Raw genomic sequence first — 26913 nt, 5'->3', positions numbered from 1 at the left:
GTCAAAAAATTCAAATAAATTCAAAAAAGGCCAAACAATTTGACAATAGAGATATATGCAGCACTAATGCACAGGGTACCTTTATATTGGGGGGAAAGGTCATAAAAAATATAATATAGCTTTAGAAATGTTGATGTAATTATGAAATGAATAAAAATCACTATATTTTAAATATAGCCTTGTAAATTATGTAGATTTAATTTAGAAATTAATAAAAAAATGACTATATTTTAAATAAAAAATTATTTGAATGCATGTTGATTGTTATTGTTAGTATATTATGAATAATAGCGATTTAATAATCAATAGATTTATTTCAAAGATTTTATCTAATATAATAACTATTTTACTCCAATATGTCACATGTTGATAGTTTTTAATTAATTTGATTTAAAAACTGTATTTGATACTAAAGTAAAATATTAATTATGAAAATTATGAAATTAGTATTATTTATTATGAAATTATAATGTCACAGGTTATTTGTTTACATTCAATAATTTTTTAAGGGCTGTAAAATGTTATTTAAAAAATCAAAAACGTCTTCATAAATATTTTAATTTATTATTCATTTGTTTAATTTGATTGAATTTTATCACCATCAGTTTAAAAGTCCCAGCCCTTGCAGTGATCGCAGTACTGCTTTCAGGCCGCTAGAGGGAGGTCTCGCCTCTTCGGCTCTCCGACTAAGCTGTAACCTCACGTCAGATGTCTACCTTTTTTTTCCCCCTCCGAGACATGTCCCTCCATCTGTTTCACGCCACGTCCCTTCATCTGGGAGCTCATCCATGACGGGACGCTGTCAAATTTAACTTCAGAGGGGATTGTCTGGCGATCATTCAGGGGTCACACGCCACACCATTGGCTCAACACCAGACATCAGTGTTCATCTCCATCAGCGTGACATGTCAGGTGAATGTGTGTGCTGATATCGGAGACAGCTGTCTTCCCTTTGTTTGCACGGCCTAAAATGGAAGCAAACATAAACCCTGGTTGTTAAATTTTAAAGTAATGACCACAACGAGCTGGTCATGTAAACTGTTGTGTTGTTGTGTCCTTTGCGACATTGGGGGGGGGGGGGGGCAGCCAGTGCAAACAATCCCTGCTGCTGTAATTAGTGAAAGTGAAAGCAAGTCACGTGACTCACCTGTCAGACAAACAAGATGTCTGCTTGGCAAGGCCAAAACCTGAATGACTTAGTCCGCCAACCTCATCCAAAAACATTTTAAGAATGATTTGGAGTACATGAAAAAATGTCCTGGTGCTAATCAGAGTCTATAGTAGACTCAGCAGTTCATTGAATAGAGGCCTTAATTGAAGCAATTGGGCTAATTATGCGTCTAATTTATAGTCTTGGACATATTAAATGCACTAAGCGAAGTCTTGGGTTCCTCTACTCCGCAACTATCCGTGTTTGTTTTATGGCGCCGCACAGCTGTCGCCATAACAATCACCACCGCAACTCAAACAGCTCCACCTGCCTCCCTTGCCTTTTAGGTGCCAGCATATGCGGGCCTTGCCTAGAGTACTGAAAAGATGAGCTTCTCCACCCGCTGTAATTCATCCAGGAGAGCATCTTTGGTGACAATGAGTTCACCTGTCCCCTCTGGAGTGAAAGATGGAGCGTTGGAGATGAAGAAGAGCTACAGGTGCGCTCCTTTATAACGTCCGTAAATCACGCTTTGGATCCCGGAGCCACAACGAGTTAAAACCGGGGTATCAAGCATGTCGCAGATGTTGCAGAAGATCACCGATTAGGCTGATCTGGATCACTTTGCCAGGTGTTCCAAGGATCAAACCCATCTAATTCCACGCCATATTTCCTGCAGGTATTCATTACAGAGCACTAAAGGCATTTCAATTAAGTCTCATTGCATTGCATCTCACCAGATCGTATCAAGCACGCCAGCCTCTCTTCTGTCTTTTTTTGATGACGCTTACTTGGCGCGTGATGTGCCGCAGTGTCACCTTTCACGTATACCGGCTGCTGGATGAAGGAGTGACTTTCATAGCACACATTTCACTATTCGGTTATCGCATGGGGCGTTTATTTACCCAAAGGATGTGCTATTGGAAGGGAAGTAGGGCAGCTTTCATTTCCCAAATATGAAAACAACTTTAAAATGACTAAAATGAGTGCATGACTAAGTGGAAACACATGGTCACTTATTGAAAAGAGCGGTGAATAAAATAATAACATAAGACAACAATACAAAAACAAATAGTGGTGTGAAAGAGTGTGCATGTTTGCATGAAACAAATTAAAATAATAGTCAACGACAACACAACTGAACACGCAATGCAGTTTTTAAATGAAACATAACTGAGATTAATTGAGATCTAAGACATTTGTAAAGCTTTAGGACTCTAGCAAACCACAGTGAGAGCCATGAAACATAGAACAGTTGTGAACTTTCCCGGCAGTGGCCGGCCAACCAAAATGACCCCAAGAGCACAGTAACGACTCATCCTAGAGGTCACAAAAGACCCCACAACAACATCCGAAGAACTGCAGGCCTCACTTGCCTCAGTTCGGGTCGGTGTTCATGACTACACGCTGACAGTAAAATATGGTGGTGGTAGTGTGATGGCATGGGGCTGCTTCTGATGAATGAACAATTAATTCCACTGTTTACCCAAAAATCCTGAAGGAGAATGTCCGGCCGTCTGAAACGTGGGTTCCGCAGCAGGACAACGATCCAAAGTCCCGACCTGAATCCTATTGAGATGCTGTGGCAAATTGTTTGATGACCTGAAACAAAAAAAAATACACATCACGTCACACCACTGTAGAGTATAAAACAGTTTTAAAGTCGTCTGCCAAGGGTTTGGACCTTCAGCAGGGAGCACCTGGATGTGACCTTGCAGCATGATGGAGGTATATCCAGTGAAAGACGTCACAAACATGAGCTGGCTCGCCTTCTGTTCTGCTTATACACACACACCCTCTGTGTGTGTGTGTGTGTCCTCTACTGGTGGAGAGGACACACACTCCAAGTGATGCCAACACTTTGGGACCACTTAGGGAAATAAGCACTTGCCACCTTGTCACTTGTCGTCGCTGCCACTCTACCCACAATGCAACAGTGCGGCATGAATTAATCACTTCATTCATCATTCATGTCTGAGCTAAACACTTCAATGTTAAGAGTGGAAGTTCGGTGCAGCACCTGGGTACAGCATCTTCATAAATTATAGTGAAAAAAATTTCAAAAAATGTATCGATACATTCAAATATTTTAAATAATTTTTTATGATAAGAACACAAATATGATAAAGTGTGGACGTACATGTTTTTCACTGGACGGGAGATTAACTTGAATATTAATGCTTGTCTTACATGCAGTTTTATGTCCCCACAACATTTACGTCCAATCTTGATTATTTAGGTTTGTTTTCACCGCCCGCCCCCCGGCTATCAACTTTAAACTCTCTCCTGATGAGATTTCGTGATCTCCACCCCGCAGGAGATAATCACCCCCCCCCCCCCCCCCCATATAAAATCTCTGTAAACTTGCCCTTTTTCCCCTCTAAACATAAACATCTTTTATTTTCACGGCTCATGAGACCAAGCGTATAAAACACACATTTGCATGCTGGGACCGCTGCAAGCATGTGGGGGTGGGGGTGTGGGGTGTGGGGGTCATAATCAGAGGAGATTTTGCACATTTGACTCCTAAATTGAGTCGTAAAAGTGTCAGCGTGCAGAGCGAAGACATATCGCGGTCCTTGTCTGAAATGGTTCTTCCAACCTTCAGGGCAAAGAGGAGGAGAAGAGGAGTTTCTGTCCTCCTCTCTTCCAAGCCAAAGAATCTAGAAGATGGCTGTTAGGAATATTAATTACTTATCGATCACATTAATCTGCAGGTGGGGTCCCAGGTTCCCTTTTTTTATGTGAGCAATGATAGTGACTTTTAGACTATAGACAGCATCCTATTGTTACCTCTATGGCAATATTACATGAGCACATTTAGCACCATAAATAACATTGACTGTGATGCAGTGTACTTCCACACCACTGCAAAACTTTGTTGCACACTAAAGATAGATCACACCCTTCTTCTTCTCGTCAGAAGGTGGCAGGAGGACATGAGAAGACTCCTTTAGCCCGGAATTCCAAAAAATATTATATTCAGTTATTATTATTACTTATTTTCAATATATTTAGTAAACCTTCAATCGGAGCACGTATCCAAATGTACAATAGCATATCGTTCTTTTTCAGACAGACTCAACAGTGCCTCTGCTGGTTGCAGCCAAGCACTGCAGTCCGTCCAAGACAGGAACATCAGTTGTTTCTACACAACATTAAAAAAAGAAAATGTTGTCGATAAATTGATCAATTGAAAACAAAGTAACAATACTTTTAATGTTCTTTTCCCACAGAGAATGGTGACAACAAAAGGAGAGCGAGAGAGAGAGAGAGAGAGAGAGAGAGAGAGAGAGAGACTCTGCGCCACTTACTTTGCGTTCCGTGCAGCGTTCCATCACAGCAGCTGGACGCTCCTCCTCTTTTCTCCCTTAAAGCCTCCTCCTCCTCCTCATCAGCATCCTCCTTCTCTTCCTCCTCCCGTGCACCTCATTAGTCTCACGCTGCGGCGAGCCTCAGTCGTCGTTTCCGCCACAAACACGCCGAGCTCGGGACGATGTGTGCCTCCTACGGGGGATGCTCTACACGGGCCACGCAGCGTGGAAAGCTGCGCTAGAAGGAGAAGGAGGAGGAGGAGGAGGAGAAGAAGCGGGAGGGATGGTTGGTTCTTGGTGGATGTCTGTGATCCTGCTGGGCTTCCTGTGCGTGTCCACCGTGAGGGCTGGTGAGTAGATGCTCATCACATGTACACGTGTTGCTGGAGGGAGCACATGTGCCAGGCGGGAACTCTAATTTAGGGGCGCGTGTGTGCATCATTCACTTGGGATCACGTTATTATTGCTGCGTTTTGTCATGTGGTGTCGGGTTGCGTTTCATCTAAACTTTCGCTTGAAATTCCAAGATTACATGAAAAGATGCAAGGGACTGAGCACTCTAACATGAATATAGCACCCCTAGATTTCATCGAAAGGGCCCCACTAGCGGTTCTAAGTAGGATGGACATTGGAAAACCCTGATTGGCTGCTTAAGTGCTGCCATATGACTTATATGAGTATTGAAAAATAAATCGCTAAATATAATATTAGGAGACTGATGTGCCATTTGGGCGGGCATTTATTTTATAAAAGTAAGAAAAAAACACAAGGATATATTTATTATATTATTTATTTATTTATTATATATATTATTTATATATTTGATATATATGAGAAATATGATAAAATTAGTTACCAAAAAGTGGCTAAAATTCATCTTACAAGAACTATGTTGTAATATTACAAATTAGTCATAATTTTACAAAAAAATACATATTATGATAAAAAAATTATTTGACTAAAGCATACTCAAAAATTCAAATTTTTATGAGACTAAAGGGAGATTTTCCAAGAACATTTTTGTAATATTACAAAATATAGTAATTATAAAAAGCTGCCATTTTATTTGCAGTAAGCAGTTCTATTGAATTCTACCAAAAATATACATTTTAATTATAATAAAGCCAATATTTTCAAGCTAAATCTTGTAATATTGCTATTTTTTTATAATACAAGAAAAAGAAAACATATTTATGAGAATAAAGTCCTAATATTACAGGAAAAAGCTGTCGTATTACATTCTAACATTCTATTGTCTAATGACAATAAATCCGCAATATAACAGGAAAATTATAATTAAGAAAATAATAACATTGGAAAAAGTCATTTCCGAACACTGCTTTGCCTTTGTCTCCTGGAAGTCTGACACCTTATCCGACTCGGCCGTGGTGTTTGAAGAGGAATGGCGTCCAAACGCTTGACGCTTGCTGAGGAAACCCCCGGCTGCTCCTGTGTTGTTTGCACCGCATGCTGATGTCAGCACTCCCGATGCATCACATGCATGCCGGAGCGCTGCAGCCGCACGCTCCAAGGAGCCTCCGAGGGGCCACCGAGTGTTTGGCCACCATCCGGAAAATTTGATTCCGCGAGTATTACGCAATCAATTTTGTCCTTGTTGCGCCGAGCTGATGGTGTTAGCATTGAGGAGATGAAGCTGGGAGTGCAGTACATTGTTCTTCACATAATAGCATTATTCGGGAGACAATATGACCGCTCGTCGGATGCTGTGTGGCGCGGTCGTCCTGGCGGCCCTCGGGAGAAAGCCTCCTTATATCATACAAATATCATTTGTCATGGTAAATACGTGCAGCAGGTTTGTCTTGTTTGTTGGTTCAGCTGCACTCACAGGTGAACATGATTCTGTCCCCGGTTCAGACGCCCTGCTTTCGGCGCCACTCAATGTAACCGTCAAGGAGATTGAAGTCAACTCGGCTATGGTCACGTGGGAAACCCTGGAGGGAGACCCCGTCATTGGATTCGCCATCACTCAACAGGTGTCACACACTCACACGTCCAACTTTGAAGGTGTGATTGCACCACCAAAAATGCCCCAACAGGCTCCAGCTCCCAATCGACCTTATATAGATGAATGCATTAACTCATTTGCATTGAATGAGTTAAGTTAATATGCAACAAGACCAAGTCCCGCCCTCCGGCATTGTTGTTCCATTCTTGTGTCGGCAGAAGAAGGATGTGCGCACGCTGAGGTTCATCCAGGAAGTGAACACCACCACTCGCTCCTGTGCGTTGTGGGGCCTGGATGAAGACACAGAGTACATCGTCCACGTGCAGAGCATCAGCATGGGGGGCAGCAGCCCGCCCAGCGATCCGGTCCTCTTCAGAACCCCTAAAGAATCGGAGAAACTGGCATCCAAGAGTCCAGGTATAGTGTATGGAAGTAGAAGGCAGCCATATGTGCTGCGTACTTGGGTGTTGTGTCCTGTATCGTCCTCCTCCTTTAATGCAGAGGAAGCTGTTATCTACAGCCGCTTCCAATTTTATCAGGCCCGACCCAGTTAAGAGCAGACACTTCCCCAAATACTAAACGCTCAGGAGCACAAGCGATAAGAGAGAATAATATTTCCAATAGAGGACAGTAGCGACAATATACTTTAAAACATGTTATCACTTCCTGCAGGGGGGCCCGTGACTTTTGTCTGTGACCTTCAGGGGCTTCACACGCTTTGTTTGTCTTCTCTCGCCAGATGAGGTCACGATGGAGGAAGTGGGCCAGGCTGCTCAGTTGCGAGCCGGTGAAGTCATCATCATTGCAGTGGTTCTGGTCATGTGGGCAGGTAAGGACTGAGCGTGGCAATGCATCATGGGTAGATGGATGCCGCGACTTCATTCAGAGGTCATCTTCTACTTGATATCATTCACAGACCGCCACGGAAGTGTTTGCTAACCAAAACAGCAGCACCCATTTACCTAAGAGTTCCCTGCATAACCGCATTATGTGTACATTACTTTATTTGCTATATTATATAGCAAATATGCACAAGTATCGACTTCTCGTAATCTACGCCTGGTCCCCTCTGCAGTTGAGTAACTAATTGTTTTTTTTTCCCCCTTCTCCGCAAGTCAGTCACGGTCTGTCTTCTTTGCGTCCCAGGCGTGATTGCGCTGTTTTGTCGTCAGTATGACATCATCAAAGACAACGAGCCCAACAACAACAAAGACAAAGCCAAGAACTCATCGGAGTGCAGTACTCCAGAGCACCCACAGGGGGGGCTACTGCGCAGTAACGTGTAACATGCTGCTCTAACAACGCTGCAGTGACTGAAGCACAGGACAGGTGAGTCTTTTGATTAAAAATTTGTAAAATAAACTTTTTTTTGTCCACCCTTGGCCATCTCTGTGTGGAGTTTGCATGTTCTCCCCGTGCATGCGTGGGTTTTCTCCGGGTACTTCGGTTTCCTCCCACATTCCAAAAACATGCTAAGTTAATTGGTGACTCTAAATTGTCCATAGGTATGAATGTGAGTGTGAATGGTTGTTTGTCTATATGTGCCCTGTGATTGGCTGGCCACCAGTCCAGGGTGTACCCCGCCTCTTGCCCAAAGACAGCTGGGATAGGCTCCAGCAGCCCCCGTGACCCTCGTGAGGATAAGTGGTCGAAAATGAATGAATGAACTTTTTTTGGTAGTTTGTGACATTTTGATGCTACTGTTAAAGTAATAATTACTTTTTTTCCCCAAATTTGCATAAATATGCATTCATTACTGCAAAATTATGGAGAAAAAAAAACAAACAAATGTGCACCTGTTTCTGGATCTGCACCAAAATTAAAACAGGATTGTGCGTAATTCTGCTAACAAATTGGCTAAAATATAATCCTGCATGATAATTACAACAGGATTATATTAGCCAGAGGGATAAAATAGGATTAAGAAAAATGACTCTACAATTGTATACAGTCTATTTTCTCTATTTCAGGCCCTGAGAGCCAACAAGCGGCCATGTTAACAGTGAAGAAGCCGTACTGTCCATACATTTCACCAAAATCCCTTTCACTTCCTGGGTGCTCGCCCTTTGTGTCACCAGTTTAGTGATGCATCTCCTCCTCTCCTGTGGCCGCCCTTGACATTTCAGGAATAAAACCTGACATTTTCCTTCAACGAGCCAGATGTCGCTCTCATACAACGTGGCAAATTCCGAGGGTGGGAACAAAAGGGACGTGCGGCGACTTTTTTTTTAGGTCTGCAAGTTAACGTGTACTCTTGATCGCCACGCAGTTCACCCTAAAGGACGTATGGATGGGAATAACGACTCAAATTGAGGCAAAGATGCGAGTGTCCAACAGTGTCTTCTTTTTTTCTTTTTTTTTTTTTACATTGTAGCACTGCTGAGATGAATACATCCATGATTTTTATATACGCAAATCCTATACTATCTATATTTGTGTATGAATGACTGTACTATTTAATTTGTGCTGTGAAAAAAAATCCAATCTGTACCAAATAATCACTTCAATGCAAAAAAAAAATGTATTGATAGTACATTGAAAAACAGTCAACAACCACCCCTACATGCCACAATAAGTAATATTAGGTTAAAAAAAATAGATTGTAGTTTGCTGTGGTGTGCATTCCACATTATTAGGTACACCTGCCTGAACTCCAATGCAACATTTGGCCATATCCATGGTAGAAAATGCTCAATATGAGCATATTGTTACATTATTACATCATTACTGTGGCTAAACCGGATTAAATTGTATGTGAAAACACTGCATGTGTGCCGAGGGAGTCAATTACTTTTTTAATCTTGTGTTCTGCCCTCAAACCCTCCCTTTCCTTCCCTCCGCTATCTCCCTCCACACTCGCCCACCTTTGTCCTCCCATTTATCACCCTTACCCTCCGTTCCCGCTCCCTGTCTCTCGTGTTTCTCATTATAGACGCCCTCAGACTCCCATTAGCCATCTTTCTCTGGCCTCCACATCAGCGCTTTTCTGCCCACACGCACCCTTTGGTTTTGTTTTCACCTCAGAGTGGTCATCACAGTCCCCTATTTACAAAGGTGGAAATGCACCCTTTGGACTGACACTTCCACAGGTTGTCATTTAACAAGATACAGCATCGGTGGTTGTTAGACTACATATTATCTTTTGCCAGTGACAATTTTTTTTCTTAAAAAAACACAATTAGGGACTGACCAAATATGTATTAAATATGTATTATTATGAAATAAATATTTTCAGTGCTCAATTTTGCCCGATTGTGTTTATTTTAAGGACTCATGGGTATCAATAGTGGTGGAGGATCAATGAAGGCATTGTGTCAGTTAAATGATTGGACCTTTGAAATGATCTACAATGACTTAAGATTTTCCCTGCGTTAATTATATAACCATTCCCATTAATCCAGCACGTAGCCCGGTCCCATGCTTTTATTCTTATCATCATCTGCTGTGTTTGTGTGTGTTTGTTGCCTTTGAGACACTCTTCCCCTTGCTTATCCTTCTGACAAATATAAAATACTTGTCTTTTCCGGGAGGTTGCTCGGGGGAAATGCTTCATCTTTGGACTCGCGCCACTTGGCCAAGCAGGCTGGCATCGCTTTCCATCTAATAGCTTCATTGAGGAGACATCTTTGACCGTGCAGTGACGGGGAACGAGGCTGCTCAAATTTACTGTGCTGTATTTGCCCCCTTGCGACGTGTGATGCTGCACTTTGGGGCTATTTATGGTGGACGCTTCCTGCACATGTTAGCTAATACATTTCAACTGGATACAGTGGTGCCTTCCGATGCCTTCACATGCACATAATGGAATTTCTTTTTCTGGTTGCTTACTGGTTTTTTGCTCTTGTAGCATTTTTTTAAACATATTTCTCACTTGACCTTTGAGGCCTCTCCACCTTGTAGTCATCGCAACGCGCTGCACAGTACGTGTTTGTCCAATCTCTGACTAAGAGAGTGCACTTTCTCAGCTTCCATCCAAGCGTGAGGAAAGACCGTTAAATAATGCAGGCTGTTAAGTAAGCAGGGTGGGTCACGGTGTTCAGATCCAAAGTTGATTCGCTGAGCCTGAGAAGGCACGGCAGAGGGAAGCACATGACTTTCAGCGTCACGTGGAAAGAAAATATATCACTAAAACATATACGCACGGTGAAACAAGTCCTTTTTTTCTTCGTTCAGTTTGAATGTAGTGCATTGAAGCCAGCTGAGATTGCAAGACTATATAAAACAAATATGTCTGGGTCCTCATTGCTCAGCCCGGTACTATACTGCCACCTGCTGGTCTCATGATAAACAATCTTAAATGATCTGATCAAAGCTAAATATGCTCATTCATTAAATGTTTTAGGGATGTTTGAAGCAATGATAGATTTTATTCTTGCTTTGGCGTGTTCAAGCATCTGTCTATGTTGTTGGGACTCCAATATAGACAGCAAATCCCAGTCAAGTCCCGCTGCATTCATGACACTTGCCTCTTTTTTGGGGGGGTGTTTCCGTTGACGCTGTCCCAGTCGGGTCCATTCAGCCATTCTTGGGGAATCACCCCAGCGTCCAGGATCTGGGACTTAGAACGCGACATGGCCAGTCTGAAGGGGAAACATGAATGAAGTCGTTACATTTAATAGAACCAGTAAAGGACAACACATTAACGCTTGATGTGATTATTTTTAGAGGTGATTAGGGTCAGGCAAGACAATCAGTGCAGTGAGGTGCAGCGTGATTTTCATTTAAAACATTAAACGGCATACTTCACTTCACCTGGAACTGAAGCAGACCTGTCCAGAGTACAGCAAAAGACACAACAAAGTTTAATTACCACATATAAACATTCATACATTGTGACATATATATAAATCATTGAACCCTATTATGCAGTACACAGATTCCACCAGCGAGTGTCGCTATAGAGCCAAACAATACAAAATTAGGCTATTCTTTATTTTTAATTGCCATGATTAGGATCACCTGACAAAATATGTATCTTGTGTATCTCACCTGGAGAAGGTGGCATCCAAATCATTGTGTATTTCCTGTATAAAAAACAACTGTTTATATCCTGTCCAGGAGAGAGTACTACTGTTGCATCATCTTTTACCTACCCAGGCTTGGTTATTAATACTCTCAGATGTGTTCTGGTTGTCCAACTCATCAACCTTCCTTACAGTGCCCTCAGAGTCCAACAGGTTTTCAGGGGAAACATCTTTCAAGAGTCGGGATCATAGAAATCCACCATATAAACATAATAATGCTCACTTTTATTTAACAGGGTTTATGACTGTGATTGCAGTTGTTACCTTTCACAGCGTCCATATTGGAGTTACTGCTGACCTCTCCACCTGAACTAGGCTTGGCTTGCCTTCCTTCTTCTAGAACATTGACAAGACCGGGTTATTTGTGCACATCTTGTTCACATAGAAGCCACTTTAAAGTGGGTGTCATACCATCTCTGGCCACTTCCCACAGTTCCAGAGTCACTCTGAAGGCCTGTGCTACTGTCAAAGCTACAGCCTTAGCCTGTTCAGGTGGAGATAAACACACTTGAATATGTATGAATAACAATCAAAACATTTAGGACAAATTACCATCCATACCTCTTTCCTCTTGGAGCACAGGTAGGCGTGGCACGCCAGCGTCCCATTGAGGTTGCTCTCTGCGATAAATGCAAACACTCGGTCGTGCACTTTGTCCACTGTGCAGAAGGATATCCTGCAGGTCGGAGGTGAAAGGTTTTATTTATATATATATATGATATCATACAGCAATAATGATTACAGATGCGCTCACTTGAAGATGGAGATATTTTCCATGCATCTATTGGTGGCAGTGTCGTAGAGCGTGATGCCTTGAATGGAGACTTTCAGAGACACTTTCTCAGCTTTCTTCCCACTGGCTTTCGCCTGTCATTTAACAAGAGTAAACATTTTTTATATGGATTATTGCATATTATTTGGAGTACATTTTGGGCACCCCTGCTCTATTATATGATGGGACTGCTCTGGACATACTGCACAAGATTCTTACGTGTCAGATTTTACTAGATTTTAATAGTAGGACTAGTAGTAGTGATGTTTGGAATTGTTTTGCTCGTATTTGGACCGAGCAGTCAGGTAGTAACTTCCATTTTTAGCTCTATGGTTATCGTCACACTTTTCCTTACTGGTGAGAGTACAGTGCAAAAGGAACAAGTCTCCCACCATGGCGATAATCCTCTTTATAGCCTCTGCTGCTATGCCTTCCCCCTGGGGCTGGGCCACCAAGGTCATGCCAATGTGACGGAGGTTAAAGGTCATCCCCTCCAGGATGGCCCCTCTTGTGTCGGTCCAGTTCTCTGGAAGCTCTGCAGGGAAACAAAAAACAATATCTGACAAACAGGGACATGTAAACGGCCTTTTAAGGCCATTCCTGTTGCTAAACATGACATATCTAGCCCAGCGGTACTGTCAGGGTAAATAAATGACCTCCAAAACAATGTATGGGGCTAAAAAAGGGGGGTTAGAAGCAAGTATTATGCTCATTTTAAAGGCTAAAAGGGACATCTTGAGGAGCATCAAAACAGTATATGCTTGTGTGGTTTCTTATCAGCTCTGGTCCTGTTCAGCCCTGACCTCGAGTTGTGTTTACATACATTTCCTCAGCCAGAGAGAAATAGGAGGGGGAAGGCTGGAGCAAGAAAACAAGGCAGTTACCTTGAAAATCACCATTACTAGCATTTTACCTCCACTGATAAACAATGGATAGTACTGTACACACGCATGTTTTATATTGGCTGGCATAATGCTGCCCATATTTAAGGATGTAGCTCAACTTCAAATAGCTGACGTAATTTTCTTCCTCTTCACACAGCATACTTGTATCTACAGCGCCTCTGCTGGTTGCAGCCAAGTAGTGCACTCTATGTTGCCACAATGGCGTCCAGTTGGGATTAGTCCACTGTAATCTATACTACAATGTGCAGCCGGTCAGTAGGCAGTAAACGGGTCTGAAATGGCCGCAATAGGGAAAACACAGTTGCCTTTGAAGTCGGAGAGAAGATACCACTATCACTGGTCACTGATCATTTACAGGCCAATCAAAAGTTTCGGTGTTTAATTGACGTTATATGAAATATAACAGGTGACCACTTCAGGGAAAGCTGTTATTACTTAAAGAGCCAAGAACTTTGTTATAATGAACACACTGCTTTAAAGGCATTCCAATGCAAGCTTTACCAAAAATATATGTACATATATTTTAAACAATATAAGGTACAAGAAAATAAAAATGTTACAGAATATACGGTACAAGAAAAACATTTAAACCACTTTGCTAGCCAACGTGGTTTTGTTAAAATGACAGTCACCACTTACTTCTGTGTCTTCCGACAGTCCGGGTTTCTTTAGACACACTGTGTCTCCGAATGGCTCTCCCAGCCCACTTTAGAGCATCCATATCGGCGTGAAAAAGTGCAGGAAGCCCGGCTAAATTAGACAGACCTCCCGGCTGGCGTGGTGTTGTGGTACTGTGATGCGTTCATGTGTTGTTGGAAATCTTTCAATGCACGTGACATAACAGCGCCAATACAAGCACTTTGTGCGTATAGACTTGGGTTTTATGTCGAAATCGTTATAGTTCATTTATGCCTTGTATTGTTTGGCAATTTTGTCTAAAGTTTAATGTTCGAAAGGTTTTGGATACGTTTGTCTGGCACAGGTATTAGGACATTGCTTGCTTGCACTGCCTCCAGCAACTTTAATAAATTGGGCCGTCACTTAAAAAAAAAACGTGAGAAAACAACAGGACACAAGCCGTCGACCTTTCTTTCCCTTTTCTTTACAACTGAATTCACAATTTCAAAACGATCCACAACAACAGGATAGAGAGCACAAACATAATTGATCCATTCACATATCCTTCCCGCTTTGAAAAAAATAAAATGGTGGGAAATGAAATACTGTTACTACCTCGTGATTAAAAACACAATCAAGTGCCAACCCGTCAGCCTTGTAAACACAACACCATCTCGGTACGTTCTAGTGACAAAAACAAAAACAGCACCCTTTTTTTTGCAAATAAAAATATGCTAGCATATTATATACTTGAATGGAAAACACATAGCGACATGTGGCACTTCAACAGACATTCCTCTGTAAGTTCATGTACATTGTTGTAAACAAAAGTAGCCAAACTGTTAGGCATGAGGAGCCAAGACAGTTTAGTTGATGTTTGGCAGACTGGGTCACTATGAAAGCCAGACATAACGCCGGCTTTGGATTGCTGTGTTTGACTTTCAATACCAAAACAGCCCAAGTCAGTAAATGTAAGTCAGTAAATGTAAGAGACATTGCAGAAATTGCAAGGCACTGTAAAATCTGCAACCGATTTGGTCCACATGGAAAGGAAAGGTGTTTGCAGCAAACATGTGGCGTTTCAGGTTTTGGTAGTGCCGTGATAAATCCTGGAGCGACAGCAATGACAGTATTTAGACAATAAATTAAGCGGGATAATGCTTGTACTCGTTTTAAGGGGAAGTGCATACCGTCTGAACAATCAGTATTGAACATAACATGGATCTGAAAGCATGAATAGTTTGTACATTCATGTTATAGTACCTTTACGTTCAAGATGAGGCGTTAAAGCGCGTTGAAGAAAAAAATAACACTGACTCAAAGCAACGCACAATGGCTCTTTCACCTTCATTCTTATCTCCTATAAATCAAATGAAACTTGACAAACCTCCCCTGCAAAACTTCCCTTTAAAATCAGATATGTCTATATGTGTACTTCAAGTGCAAACACTGTCAGAGGCTTTGTAAACTCACATTGACCCGAATTGAAACAGATTTAACAACAGAAAAAGTGGATTTAGTCACAATAGAGTCATTTTTTGAGGGGCTGGTAGACTGAGGCATTCGGGTCCAGAGAAGAGGGACTATTGTCCATGAACTTGGAGGAGTAGTGGGGGGTCACCGGGCTCAGGTTGCTGCTGTCAGACGAGTAGGCGAGGCTGGGCATCACTGCCATCACCTCAGCTATCTTCTGCTTGAGCTCTGCAATCTCTTGCTCCCTCTGGTGGATCTGGCCTGTATGAGCGGGGGAGACATATGAGATGAGCCTTACCAATCGCCGCTTTTTGGTGTCATAAGCACTGTCAAATCAGTATTTGAGGAGTCATACCTTGCGCTATCTCCAGCTGCCGCTTAGCGTCCCCCAGTGCAGAAAAGAGATCCAGCTTGATCCTGGTCTCGGCACTGAGGCTGTTCTCCAGGTGCTGCGTCTTCTCCTGCATGGCTGACAGTGCAGACATCAGCACCTCGGTGTCCTTCTCATTTTCTTTATACTTCCGCAACTCCTGCAAGACAAAATTCAGGAGTTATGAGCATTACGCCTCAAAAATATGTTAAACTTGTTTTGTGGCGTCTTACCTGACACTTGCCCTCCAGATCCCTAATCTGCTCCTCCTTGAGTTTCATGTCCAGGCTGAGCTTCTTGCACTCTGTCTCCAGCTCTCTAATTCGACCACGCAGGGAATCAGTGGACTCCACTCTATAAGAATACAAAACCTTGAAAAAGGTACAATCCACTGCTTCAATGTCTACTTCCTGCAGCGAGTACCTTGTGGCTGCTGCCAAAGCCACCGCTCTGGCAGCTGTCGCCTCCTCCATCTTCTTCTTTTTCCTCTCGTCTGCCAGCTGTTTTTCAGCCAATGTGCGAGCCTCCTGCTCAGCTTTTAGTCTCTTCTCCAGCTGGGAGATGGTCTGCTTGTCCTTCTGTTTGGCCTGGACGGCACCGTGGAGCCTAAAGTGGCGGATAGTAACATGAACACAGAGCTGCCCACATCCAGGTAGTAAAACATGGTTTATTAAGTTTGGGTTTTCACTTACTTGTTCTGGAGCAGGTCGTTGTCCTGTCGGAGCTGGCCCAATTCGGAGCGGAGGCTGCGATCTTGGCTGCTAAGAGTGGACAGCTGACACCGCAGGTCCGACTCTAGCTGCCTGTTGGCCTGGAGGTCCGCCTTTAGGCGCTTTACGTCCTGCTCCAGCCTTTTCACCGGACAAGACAATTATTTCTTTAAGTTAAAACTCCATCCATCTTCTATACCACTTGTCTTAATTAGGGTAACAGGTGACCTGGAGCCTCCCCAGCACCTTCAGGCAACATCACACCCTGGACTGGTAGCCAGCCAATCCCAGAGCACATATGGACAATTTAGAATCACCACTCAGCCTAATATGCATATTTTTGGAGCGTGGGAGGAAGCTGGAGTACCCAGAGGGATGCCCAAACGGAGATTTGAACCTCGCTCTTCCAACTGTGTCCACTAGGCCACAGTGTGACCTGTTGAAAGTCATTACATATAACAAGAGACTTTTCCAACTTAATACGGTGTGCATGAGAAGCACAGCAGCTACAGAACCAATGTTGTAATAATATGTGTTCATTCAGAAGAAATGTAACCAATGTAAACAACTGTACAGCAAGTGTATCACGCATGGGTTTCACACCAACTAAGCCGCTACTTTTTCAGTACATATCGGGAGGTTGGTTGCCTGCAGCCACAGCTGTTAGCACTAAATTAAGAACTTTGCTGTTACGGTACTACGCTTAATTCCATCACGAAGATGAAATGTCACTTACCGTACTAAAGCATCCACTTTTCCCAGCTGGTTGTTCGGGATGCAGTTCTCCACAGGATCCTTCTGACTTTTCCCGTTCCCCTTCTGCTTTTTCTCACTCTTACTGGCCGAGGAACCCATTTGAACACTGCCGTTGCTAAAACTGTGATTCCGGGGAGGCGAATTGGAGATGCCACCTCCGGAAGCATTTTTGTAGTTCTTCCCACTTCCCACCGCTTCCTCCTTGGAAGCGGCATTTGCATTGGTGTCACCATGTGCGTTATCTCCCGCCACGTCGTTACTCAGTTTCTTTGCCCTGATGTAGTTTTCAATGTATTCCGTCTCCTGTAGTTTGGAGTCCAGTGAGTGTATAATGTTGTTATTGATTCCAATACTGTTTTGCTTTTTCCCTTCCCGCTCTTTTGCAGTGCTGTCCTTCCCTTTTTCCCGATATTCCAGCTCTGGCAATGGTACTGGAGTGCTTTTCTTACCGGGAGGTCCCCCGTTTTGTGACGTTACTGGGGGTTCCGCCTCTGAAATCCCTTTGGCTAAAACAGGAGGAAGAAAGGAAACATAAATGGTCAGATTAAAGGTGATCTGTGCTGCATGTCTGTCTTTTATACATGAAAGCTGCTTCAGTGTGTGCATATCTTACCCTCCTCTGCTTCCCTCTCTTGTCGCTGTAGCATCTGCTGCTCTGGAGGTAGAGCCTGTTGTAGCAGCTCCATGTAGAACTCATTCTCCTTTTGCACCTCCTTCTGTTTTCTTAGTCGCATCTTGTAGCTAACGTAGCTCTTGAAGCCGAAGCCTAGGGTAACAACTGGGTAGCCGATACTAGAAGAAAAAGGACAAATATGGAGAATGTCCGCTCTGCATTCATTACTTCAATTTGATAAAGCAGGAAAAAACCTGGAATAAATGAACTTAAGTCAAGCAGTGAACTGCATCCTGAATGAATACAACGTAATTGAAAGACCTACCAGTGAGCAGCAAAAGGTCGACACAAGTCAACATGAAAATTCTTCAGATCCTTAAAGCGGATGGCAGCTTCGATGTACACAAACAAGATCCACAGCGATACAGTGGGTAGACACACGCCTCTCTCTAAGTGTAAAAAACACACACATTCAAGGGTTTCTGCACAAGTACAGTAGAGATGCATGTGAAGACTACTAGCATATTACAGCTTCAATCCTTCAGGCTTTGACAAAAAGAGGAGAAAATACTCAGAATTGACTTCCACTAACCTGTGTGCCACACATACTGGACCCATACGTAAGTACTGGCAGCAAAGAACAGCCACTGAACGGGGATGAGGAGGAGGCAAATGATGTCTGACGTTAATGCCACAAATACGAAGAAGAACGAGAATGCCTGAAAGGGAATATTAATCATCATTCTCAGATGGACTGGATTAATTCGTTGTGACTTTAAATGGAAAAAAAAAACACTTACCAGTCCTTGATATCTGTAGGAATCATAGACGCTGCGGAGGAAAAGCCAGAAGGGCCACAGGTACTCAAACCTGAACTCCAGCACAAAGTCAGCCAGCAAAACCAGCACCCACACCACCAGGAACTTCAGATACAGAAATGTACTGCGGAAAAAGACAAACAACTTCAATCTCCTGAAATCCAAACATGTTTTTTTTTGCCATCAGGGCCATTGAAATGTTTAGAAAGTGCACATAAAGTCCAGGCTGTGGCAAGTCAAAATGTCTTTCTCCGAAGTTGAACACTCTAAAATGTGTTCTGTAGGAATAAAAATTGAACCCCTACTTCCGAGAAACATAAGCAAATCTCGCGATACTTCAGCTTCACCTATTAACACTTGCGTTTTGTGTTATTTATTTTTTTAAACGGCGGCACTTTGTGTAGAAAGTTCAATAACTGACCATGTTTTAGACATTTCCGAAATATACATACACTATGCCTGTTTATATATATATTTTTTTAATTAAATTGTTAGTGTATTTTTTTGTTTATATCTATATTGACCTACAATGTCAATCTATCGGAGATGGATGCCTCGTTTAGCAAAGGGGATATATAAAAACGTTCACATCCTGACAAAATAATATGTTTGAACTAATGCATATTCACACGCTACAATTCAATCAATGACCCGTTTATTTAAAAATGGCTCCAGATTTGAATGAGCTAGCTAGCCAGCAACAAAACACCACATTCGGGCCCATAGCATTAACCAATGTTCATTTATCCCTTTAAATGTCTCGAAATGTACATTCATATTAAACATGAATGAAAAGCACAACCTGGAAGCCCAACGTCGCCACACCGAGAGGCGCCATTGTCATACAATAGCGTCCTTCCAAACCATTTTCTGTACCTGCTATATATACCCTCGGTGATTCGGTTCCGTTTTAACGGCCGTCTGAGTTTGCTGCAGTCCGCATTGCGCCGCTTCATCCTCCCCCCGATGATTCGCCCGTTATGTCGGTGTGGTAAGTGGAGCAAGGGGCTGTCATTCGCTCACGCTTATCATACGAGCATGTCTTCAATTAGCCACCATTGTTGTTAAGTACAAATGAAACAAAGAAATAAATAATAACAGTCCGCGAAAGGACCTCCCCCTTTCACGACGCGCCGCGTGCCCTTCTCGACGTCTGACGTGATGACGACATCAGAAGAGTACGTACAACATGGCGGCCCACAGCGACTCGACAGGAATGTCTCAATTTTGAGCGTTTATTTGCCATTAAACCACGGTAGGGCTTGAAATATCGACACAATATTCTGTATACTTACGGGAATATTTTAGTATTGTTAGTTTAACTTAGCCCAGATGTTCATTAATGCAGCTCTGTACGACTTAGCCAGGCATGCTCACTCCACCACGTTTTTGTTTACTGATTGCCTTAAGCACAGCATTCACTCGTGTTTACGAATGTAATCAACCATAAATTAGACATTGTCTTTGGTTGAAGGAATATAATATGTTTTCGAATGGAAAATTTTATTTTTTTTTGCAAGTCAAGGCTCTATGCCACACTACGATCACTCAAGTGCTCATTTCGAGGCGAATACTTTGCAGGTTTTTATTTGATTCAGATTGTGAGGAATTTCTTTTCCGATTTTCACCAATTTCCACAGTCACATGGGATAGGTTCATGATCACCCGTGACCAAGACACTGTATAGAAAATGGATGGACATGTTTACAAATATTTTTACTGTTTACAGTTAATTGTTCGTGTCCATGCTTTAACAGATGATCAGCCCTGAGGCCAAGTTTGAGGAAATGGTGCCCAATACTGATGAGGAGGAGAAGGGAGAAGAAGTGGGAGAACAGGTACAAGTAAAAGGAGCCAACCAAGAGAAGGAAGATGTGAGAGGAGAGGCAGAGGTTGAGAAAGATAATGTCAGAGAAGAGGAAGATGTTGGAGGAGAGGCAAAACAAGACACTGAAGTGGGGGACAGTGGCAAGGAAAAGGAATTGGTGGCAGAACATTCCACAGATAAACACAAAAAGCGTGCCCAAACTAAAGACAAAAATCAGCCAGGGGTCCTAAACTTGAACAACGAGGTGGTGAATATGAGGAACGAGATGAAGAGGGTGAGGGCACTCATTACCAGGAAGCTCATACGCCAGATTGCTGTGCTGAAGAAGAAGAAGGGCAAAGAGGCGGACATTGAGCGGAATCAAAGGAGAGCTGCCAGACTAATAGAGGAGATCCATGCAATGAAAGAACTCCAACCAGACCGTGTAAGTCCCATACCCAAAATAATATCTCCAAAATGTAATTAAAGATTTAATCTGAATGTGTCTCTACCCACAGGTGACCAAGACAGCCTTACAAACAACTCTAGACTTTGATCAGGTGTGCAAGAACCCAAAGGCCACTATGTCCGACCGGGCTGTGGCTCGCATCGCTTCGCACCCACAGTTCAATAAGAGGATTGAGAACATTAAGGCTGCTGTGCAAGCCTTCAGCGATGAGAGGAGGAATGCAGGAAAGCAGGGAGAAACAAATGCAAAGGTGAAAAAGGAAGATGCTGAAAAGGTAGAAAAAGTGGTGAAGGGTGAAAATGTAAGTGCGGGAGTCGAGGAAATGACTGACAGTGACGCAGGAGCCCTAACAGACGACTCTGACAAGGATACTGTAGAACAGGCTCAAGCTATTCCTGCTAAGAAGAAACTTAAAAAGGACACTCAAAGTGTAAGGCCACCATCAACCAAAAAGAGTGACCTTAATGAACAGGTTCAGAAAACACAAGAAAAGGGTTTATTTTTTAAAAAGGACACTCAAAGTGTAAGGCCAGCATCAGTCAAAAAGAGTGACTTTAATGAACAGGTTCGGAAAACACAAGAAAAGGGTCCAGAAAATAAACCTAAACTGGTGTCTGAGCTGCCTCAGATGAAAAAGGAGGCAGAGAGCGATTCAGAGAGATCTGATGACGATGAGGACAAATCGGTCTTTGACAACAGTACTGTGAAACCCAAACCGGTTCCTGAGACGACGCAGCCAAAACAAGATGACCAGAGCGATTCTGAGATATCAGACGATGAGGACAAACCCTATTTTGACGACAGCACGGAGGAACGCTTCCACAAACAGTCATCCCAGTCAGAGGAGAGCGATGGCGATAATGACTTTTTTGTGGGCAAAGTGAGCAAATTCAAGAAAAAGAAGAATGAGGGGGAGAAAGCGGAGGTGCACACAGGAAAAAAGGAAACATTAAAACCAGCAGATAAGATTCAGAGTGAACTAGATGAGCTTGAGTCAAGGTTAAAGGCCAAAGCACCCAAACTTCAGACTGTCTTCTGCTCTTTGTCTCAGTCAAAACCAAACAGGGGCAGAGGAGGGAATTCATTTAGGGGGCGAGGGAAACCGATGGGCAGAGGAAGTCGTGATTATGATAAACCCAACAGGTTCCGGAAGGAAGACAAAGAAGCAACAGACAAGACAAGACGTTTCCAGCCTGACACACCCTTCAGAGGGCGTGGCCGTGGCATTGATCGCAGGCAACATGATCGCAGAGGTGGCGGTGGCTTTTCCCATCAGGCACCACAACAGGCCCTTCATCCCTCATGGGAGGCCAGTAAGAAAAGAAAGGAGCAGCAGGGGCAAATTTTGGCTTTTCAAGGAAAGAAGATTAAGTTTGATGATGACTGATGTTTGCTTCCATGACTCAGCTAGCTGATCTTTATGGCTTGAAAATGGCATCATTCAAATAATGTTTTAATGTTGTTTATAGTGATTCCAAATGTAAGAATGTGAATGAAAACGTTTTACCTACTTTGTTTTCACATCAGTTAAAAGTTAATAGTAATTCAATTATGTATGTATTGCATGTTATGAGAGCAGAGTTAAAGTTCTTAATGTTTTCCCCATTTACTATTCCACCAATTGTGTTTCTTATTGCAGTTCGAGAAAATACCGGCAAATGTGATTAAATGCTATCCTATGCAGTGACACAAGCCTTGTCATTGGCTAAACAACTTTATTCTAATCTGTTAATTGTATTAAAACACAACTACCAACTTTGTGTACTTTTAGTCTGTCTGAACTTAAAAAGGCTAATGCTTTCTAAGTACTCAACTCCAGTACGTTTTCTGGAGTTAAACTCACACTTCAGTTGTTTAAAACTTCAAATTGCCACTCTGTCTCAACATTAATTACAATCAATATTTTCATCTAACATTAAATCTTATAAGCAACAAGAGTTGTTACATACTCGTCTCTACTGTGCTCTGTCTTTACAATCATCTTCACCTTGTTGTCGTTTTTTTAACTAAATGTACCATTAATCTGCACAATTAACATATGCAAGTCGCGTACACAATCGTCGTCATATTGGTATGAAAGTGTTCAATAGTGTGATTGCCTTTATAACAATTAAGCTTTGATAACTAATAGAGCTGTCACATGGTGTTTACGTCTAACTGCATGTTTTTAACATTTTTGACTTTACAATCCCGTTTTGGGGTTATTTCCAAGATTTGAAAACATAAAAATCACGTGATTCCACAACTCAAATCCCATTGGTCTGTAGGTTGTACGTCATGACGTAACATCCGCCTGTGTACGCTGGTCGGTTGTTGTGCGGGATGTAACTATTAGTCACAGTTGTGTATAAAAGGCACACTTTTGTTATTAGGTTTACATTGTATCGTTTTGAAACTGATACGCTGTAACAAGTGGGTCTTACGCATTCCCATGAGGAGATACTCGCATTCGTGTGGTTACGACGGCGCCGCTACTATGCTAATGTACGTTAGATGCTAGCATAATAATCACAAGTATCAAAGACATGCTGAGCGACGAAGTAGCCGTAGCCTCGGAAAGTGACGAGCAGGTCAGAACCGAGGCATCCGAAGACAAAATGGATACATTGGAAGAAACGACATCGAGTGATCCATCCTCTCACGTAAAGGAAGAGACATGTGAGTCAACAGACCAACAGGCTCCAGAGGCCAAACCATCGTTACTGCCCCTGGATGGGCATGCATTTGAGGAGATAGTCAAGGTAACAATGCACTCGAGTCGGTTTCACAGCTTCCTGTTACGTTATACTTAAATAAAGCATACATGACAGTAGACAGCAGACGTCTTTGTAGTTATTGCAACGAATGCAGCTCCAACTCCCTTCTCTGGACAGTATTCATTTCACGATAAGGGCTGCGCACATTTAACACTTAAAGGAAAACTACATTTGTTTAACTTTCCCCACAACACAAACATGTATTTTCGTTCTGTGCGTTCTCGAGAGAGAAGACGAGTTTGCATGCGGGAGCTAACAATGCACGTAAAACGGCTATTTCGACCCCCAAAAGGGCCAACAATGTACCATTTACATATCTGATCTGTATATTAACTAAGCGATATTGTTATTGTCGCACCAAATACGAAAACACGAACTATATTTTACTGGCGTAGTAACACAACACCTCCAATCACTACCACGCGGTACACACACCCACCCACCCACACCGACTTGAGCTGCAACTGTGTTGTTTATATGTTTGGAAAAGTTAACGCTATCTTGTAATCATACCTCGGACGTGCATTGTAAAATGTTGTGGCAACAAGCCGAAACGTTGGTCAGCTTTAATATTCCACTCGCTACCAACTAAACACCCGGTCAGACTGAATCAGTGGATACCTGCTCTCAACTTCGACCCGACGACACCGCGACGAAGACTCAACAAGATGCTCGTTTGTTCTAAGCATTTATTACCTGACGACTATACTACATTTACTAGCTCAACGGGGAGCACTAGTATTGTGCTGCGAGATATAGCCATCCCATCAGTCGGTATCCTAACAAAAGCGGACACTAAGTGGCTGTTGATTACACGGTTATCCATGAAACAGTTAGCACTAGCTTAGTTGCTGTTGCTGATTGAAGTTGCTATGCGAAATCAGTGCGCCTAGCAAGGAAGTTCAGGTAATGTTTAAAATGATGAAAATATAAAATACTGCAATTATTACACGCTATCATGGACGTAAATATTACAGCATGATCACAGCATTATTAAAAACGGTAAAACGTTAAGTATTTTTAGAGGGCTTCATAGTCCAAATAAGTGTGTTCCATTACATGCACATATAGAAAAAACATCATGATGATGATATGATGATAATAATAATTACTTGACAATGTCCTTGTAATTTTTATGTTTAATGTTTGCAGCAGGAAGAAGCTGTTGATGAAATCGCTAAGGAGGGTTGCAATGTATCCGTAGCCAAGAAGCCCAGCACGTCACTGCCTTGCACAGGAGGAACAGGTAGGAGTCTTTCACTTCTTACCAGTTACAGTATATCTGCCCAAACTCTAAAAGCAGCAATCATAGCAGTACCACACAAATCGTTAACTTTTCCCATAGGTTTCAAATATACTTTGAGAAGATCGCGGAACGACGCTTCACTCGTTTTATTGACACAGAAGTTTGTAAAGATGCTAGAGCAGGCGAAAGATGGCATTTTGGACCTTAACATCGTCAGCAAGTACCTCAAAGCCTCTAAGAGACGCATCTATGACGTCACAAACGTCCTGGAGGGGATCAAACTCATCAAAAAGATGTATAAGAATCACGTGCAGTGGTTGTAAGTACAAAGTCTTGGTTCCATTGACTGATTGCTTCTGTATTGAAATTGACGCTTGATGGTGTGTACACAGGGGCGGTTGGCAGCAAGAAGAGAGAGTGCAAATAGTAAAGAGGCTTGCTCAAGAAGAGAAGACATTGGATGAGCTGATCGGGAAATGCACACGTGATATTCATCTGATGTGTTTGGATGACGCCAGCGCCAGATATCCTTTTTTTCACCACTTGTATATCTAAAATAACCTTCATTTTAGCCATTGATGTGTCTTCCTTGACTGTCTGCTTTTACATTTGCCTACTTGACGTACGAGGACATTCAAACCATTCCCAGCCTCAGAGAGCAGGCTGTGTTGGTGATCAAAGGTCCCCCAGACACAAAGATGGAGGTTCCGCACCCAAAAGAGGTACTTTTTAAATGATACTCAACTGCTACTATGCTTTCTTTTGGGTATGATTGATGGGAAATTTGTAGTGACTTTTCCTGGGCCTATTATTGATGAGCTTTCTACTCAGCCCAACACCAGCGTTTATTTACCGTATTGATTCAAATACAAAATACCTAGGAAAAAGGTTTGAAGCAAAATGACTTTCCCAAGCAAGTCGGAGCCTTTCTTGCGTGACCTCGAGAGATGCAGCAGTGACATACAAACCCGCTCAAAAAAAGTGAAAAGTCTTTGTTTAGTCCTCATATTTGCCAACATTCAGACTGTTGTCTGCCTATATCCGTCTTTAGAGCCTCCAGATCCACATCAAGAGCACTCGGGGCCCAGTTGAGGTGTTTTTCTGCTCAGACGATCCTATACCAATGGAAGACACAGACAGGGTCTCAGCCAATGACACCAGCGACAGCCACATGTCCATCATTAGTAACAATGACTTCTTTTTAATAGACACGTCCTATGCGCTGATGCCTCTCAAAAGTGAGCCTTGTTTATGAGGGTCCATCAAAACACCAGAATCGTCCCTCTCACTCCATATTAACAATTGTCGGAACCTCATCACCAACCCCTTTTAACTGGAAAAACATAGATTTGTTTTCATCGACTTCATGATGCAGAATGTAGAGTACCCAGAAAGATGCACCTTGGATTTACTGGCGTCTGTTTTTGCCTTGGCTCTCAACTGTGTGTACAATGTACATGGTTATGTTGTGGTTATAAGAGGATAATATTTGTGCTGTTACTGTCAAACAACAATAAATGCGATGTATGAATGTGGGAAGATACTTTTAACCAGTTTTGATTGGCTTTGATTCTTTGATAGATTTTTGTGCAAGTACTTTTTTTCTTCTTCACACTTGTGCTGTAAAACGAAAAATAAAGACGTCCGTCCATCCATCCATCTTCTATTGCTTATCCGAGGTCAGGTGACAGGGGCAGCAGCCCAAGCAGGCAAGCCCGGACTTCCCTCTCGCTGGCCACTTGGTGCGGCCTCCTCCTCCAGATGCCCATGCCACCTCATCTGCCCCCTCTCGAGTCTCTCCCAGATGCGTCTCACCTTATCTCCAAGGTAGAACCCAGTCACCATACGGAGAAAACTAATTTGCGCGTACCCACGAGCTTGTCCTTATGGTCAGTACCCAAAGGTCATGACCACAGAACTATGCCTTTTGGCTCTTATCTCTCCACCACAATTGACCCATGCGTTTATATATTGCTGTTTCAACGTAGGCCCTGTCTACTTTACACCGCGTTGACGTCATATGATATTAATGCGTTGCCTCACTAGCTCGCCGAAGGCGGATTGTTTATCCGTTAAATAATGAACTTGTTTTTAAATAGGCTAGTTTCTCTATTGACACTAGGGGGCAGTGTAATCCCACATAAAC

General features: G+C 42.6%; 5 protein-coding genes across 14 annotated transcripts in view; 3 read left to right on the top strand and 2 right to left on the bottom strand.

The window, feature by feature from the left end:
• Nucleotides 1-9687, top strand: part of fndc5b (fibronectin type III domain containing 5b) — a 55684-nt gene extending 45997 nt beyond the window's left edge. The window contains exons 3-8 of one of the 4 annotated variants that reach the window (XM_058048063.1): nt 4587-4814; nt 6340-6458; nt 6649-6847; nt 7170-7259; nt 7577-7759; nt 8401-9687. In XM_058048063.1, coding sequence (XP_057904046.1) covers nt 4667-4814; nt 6340-6458; nt 6649-6847; nt 7170-7259; nt 7577-7716 — 696 coding nt within the window. In that variant the 5' untranslated portion in view covers nt 4587-4666 and the 3' untranslated portion in view covers nt 7717-7759; nt 8401-9687. Of the gene's footprint in view, nt 1-4386; nt 4815-6339; nt 6459-6648; nt 6848-7169; nt 7260-7545; nt 7760-8400 lie in introns of those variants that run through there. The other 3 variants (XM_058048062.1, XM_058048065.1, XM_058048064.1) reach the window with 3 other exon arrangements.
• ldlrap1a (low density lipoprotein receptor adaptor protein 1a) lies at nt 9315-13994 on the bottom strand. 4 transcript variants are annotated; one of them, XM_058048059.1, is made up of 11 exons: nt 13771-13994; nt 12619-12761; nt 12209-12321; nt 12016-12130; nt 11866-11938; nt 11719-11787; nt 11524-11624; nt 11420-11454; nt 11173-11199; nt 10897-11010; nt 9315-10492 (listed from the first exon to the last, which is right to left on the bottom strand). In XM_058048059.1, exons 1-11 carry the CDS (start codon nt 13850-13852, stop codon nt 10423-10425), a joined length of 942 nt encoding a protein of 313 aa, XP_057904042.1. In that variant the 5' UTR covers nt 13853-13994; the 3' UTR covers nt 9315-10422. The 4 variants fall into 4 exon arrangements, 3 of the variants coding, with proteins under 3 accessions (XP_057904042.1, XP_057904041.1, XP_057904043.1); XM_058048058.1 differs by having other exon boundaries at nt 9316-10492; nt 11719-11790; XR_009119429.1 differs by having other exon boundaries at nt 9317-10492; nt 11183-11199; nt 11719-11790.
• Nucleotides 13995-14211: 217 nt separating this feature from the next.
• On the bottom strand, nt 14212-22761 carry maco1a (macoilin 1a). 3 transcript variants are annotated; one of them, XM_058048040.1, is made up of 11 exons: nt 22715-22761; nt 18472-18613; nt 18264-18390; nt 17997-18120; nt 17672-17850; nt 17039-17564; nt 16285-16443; nt 16016-16198; nt 15826-15946; nt 15578-15752; nt 14212-15483 (listed from the first exon to the last, which is right to left on the bottom strand). In XM_058048040.1, exons 1-11 carry the CDS (start codon nt 22744-22746, stop codon nt 15281-15283), a joined length of 1971 nt encoding a protein of 656 aa, XP_057904023.1. In that variant the 5' UTR covers nt 22747-22761; the 3' UTR covers nt 14212-15280. The 3 variants fall into 3 exon arrangements, with proteins under 3 accessions (XP_057904023.1, XP_057904022.1, XP_057904024.1); XM_058048039.1 differs by lacking the exon at nt 22715-22761 and adding an exon at nt 19366-19686 and having other exon boundaries at nt 14213-15483; XM_058048041.1 differs by lacking the exon at nt 22715-22761 and adding an exon at nt 19292-19300 and having other exon boundaries at nt 14213-15483.
• Nucleotides 19576-22520, top strand: srfbp1 (serum response factor binding protein 1). Its single transcript, XM_058048049.1, has 3 exons — nt 19576-19744; nt 20247-20741; nt 20815-22520. Exons 2-3 carry the CDS (start codon nt 20247-20249, stop codon nt 22150-22152), a joined length of 1833 nt encoding a protein of 610 aa, XP_057904032.1. The 5' UTR covers nt 19576-19744; the 3' UTR covers nt 22153-22520.
• Nucleotides 22762-23032: 271 nt separating the features above from the next.
• Nucleotides 23033-26422, top strand: e2f3 (E2F transcription factor 3). 2 transcript variants are annotated; one of them, XM_058048056.1, is made up of 6 exons: nt 23033-23506; nt 24674-24767; nt 24867-25086; nt 25160-25293; nt 25377-25489; nt 25819-26422. In XM_058048056.1, the coding sequence occupies exons 1-6, from the start codon at nt 23291-23293 to the stop codon at nt 26020-26022; spliced, it is 981 nt and encodes a 326-aa protein (XP_057904039.1). In that variant the 5' UTR covers nt 23033-23290; the 3' UTR covers nt 26023-26422. The 2 variants fall into 2 exon arrangements, with proteins under 2 accessions (XP_057904039.1, XP_057904040.1); XM_058048057.1 differs by lacking the exon at nt 23033-23506 and adding an exon at nt 23632-24195.
• Nucleotides 26423-26913: the final 491 nt, after the last annotated feature.

Source organism: Doryrhamphus excisus, chromosome 14 (assembly GCF_030265055.1).
Source record: "Doryrhamphus excisus isolate RoL2022-K1 chromosome 14, RoL_Dexc_1.0, whole genome shotgun sequence".
NCBI classification, from domain to species: domain Eukaryota; kingdom Metazoa; phylum Chordata; class Actinopteri; order Syngnathiformes; family Syngnathidae; genus Doryrhamphus; species Doryrhamphus excisus.
The sequence above is the reverse complement of the archived record's forward strand: the minus strand, read 5'-3'. Positions and strand labels throughout refer to the sequence as shown.

Bases quoted from the DNA above. Each gene is read 5' to 3' on its own strand.
- ldlrap1a (XM_058048058.1), bottom strand. From the start codon at position 13,852: ATGGATGCTCTAAAGTGGGCTGGGAGAGCCATTCGGAGACACAGTGTG. The intron at 12,322-12,618 runs GTGGGAGACTTG...GTTAAATGACAG, and splicing joins TAAAGAGGATTATCGCCATG to GCGAAAGCCAGTGGGAAGAA. The intron at 12,131-12,208 runs GTGAGCGCATCT...TCCGACCTGCAG, and splicing joins GAAAATATCTCCATCTTCAA to GATATCCTTCTGCACAGTGG.
- maco1a (XM_058048039.1), bottom strand. From the start codon at position 19,445: ATGAAGCGGCGCAATGCGGACTGCAGCAAACTCAGACGGCCGTTAAAA. The intron at 15,947-16,015 runs GTACTCGCTGCA...GTATTCTTATAG, and splicing joins GCTTTGGCAGCAGCCACAAG to AGTGGAGTCCACTGATTCCC. The intron at 15,753-15,825 runs GTAAGACGCCAC...TTTGTCTTGCAG, and splicing joins ATCTGGAGGGCAAGTGTCAG to GAGTTGCGGAAGTATAAAGA.
- srfbp1 (XM_058048049.1), top strand. From the start codon at position 20,247: ATGATCAGCCCTGAGGCCAAGTTTGAGGAAATGGTGCCCAATACTGAT. The intron at 20,742-20,814 runs GTAAGTCCCATA...CTCTACCCACAG, and splicing joins AAGAACTCCAACCAGACCGT to GTGACCAAGACAGCCTTACA.
- e2f3 (XM_058048056.1), top strand. From the start codon at position 23,291: ATGCTGAGCGACGAAGTAGCCGTAGCCTCGGAAAGTGACGAGCAGGTC. The intron at 24,768-24,866 runs GTAGGAGTCTTT...CTTTTCCCATAG, and splicing joins GCCTTGCACAGGAGGAACAG to GTTTCAAATATACTTTGAGA. The intron at 25,294-25,376 runs ATCCTTTTTTTC...CTGCTTTTACAT, and splicing joins GGATGACGCCAGCGCCAGAT to TTGCCTACTTGACGTACGAG.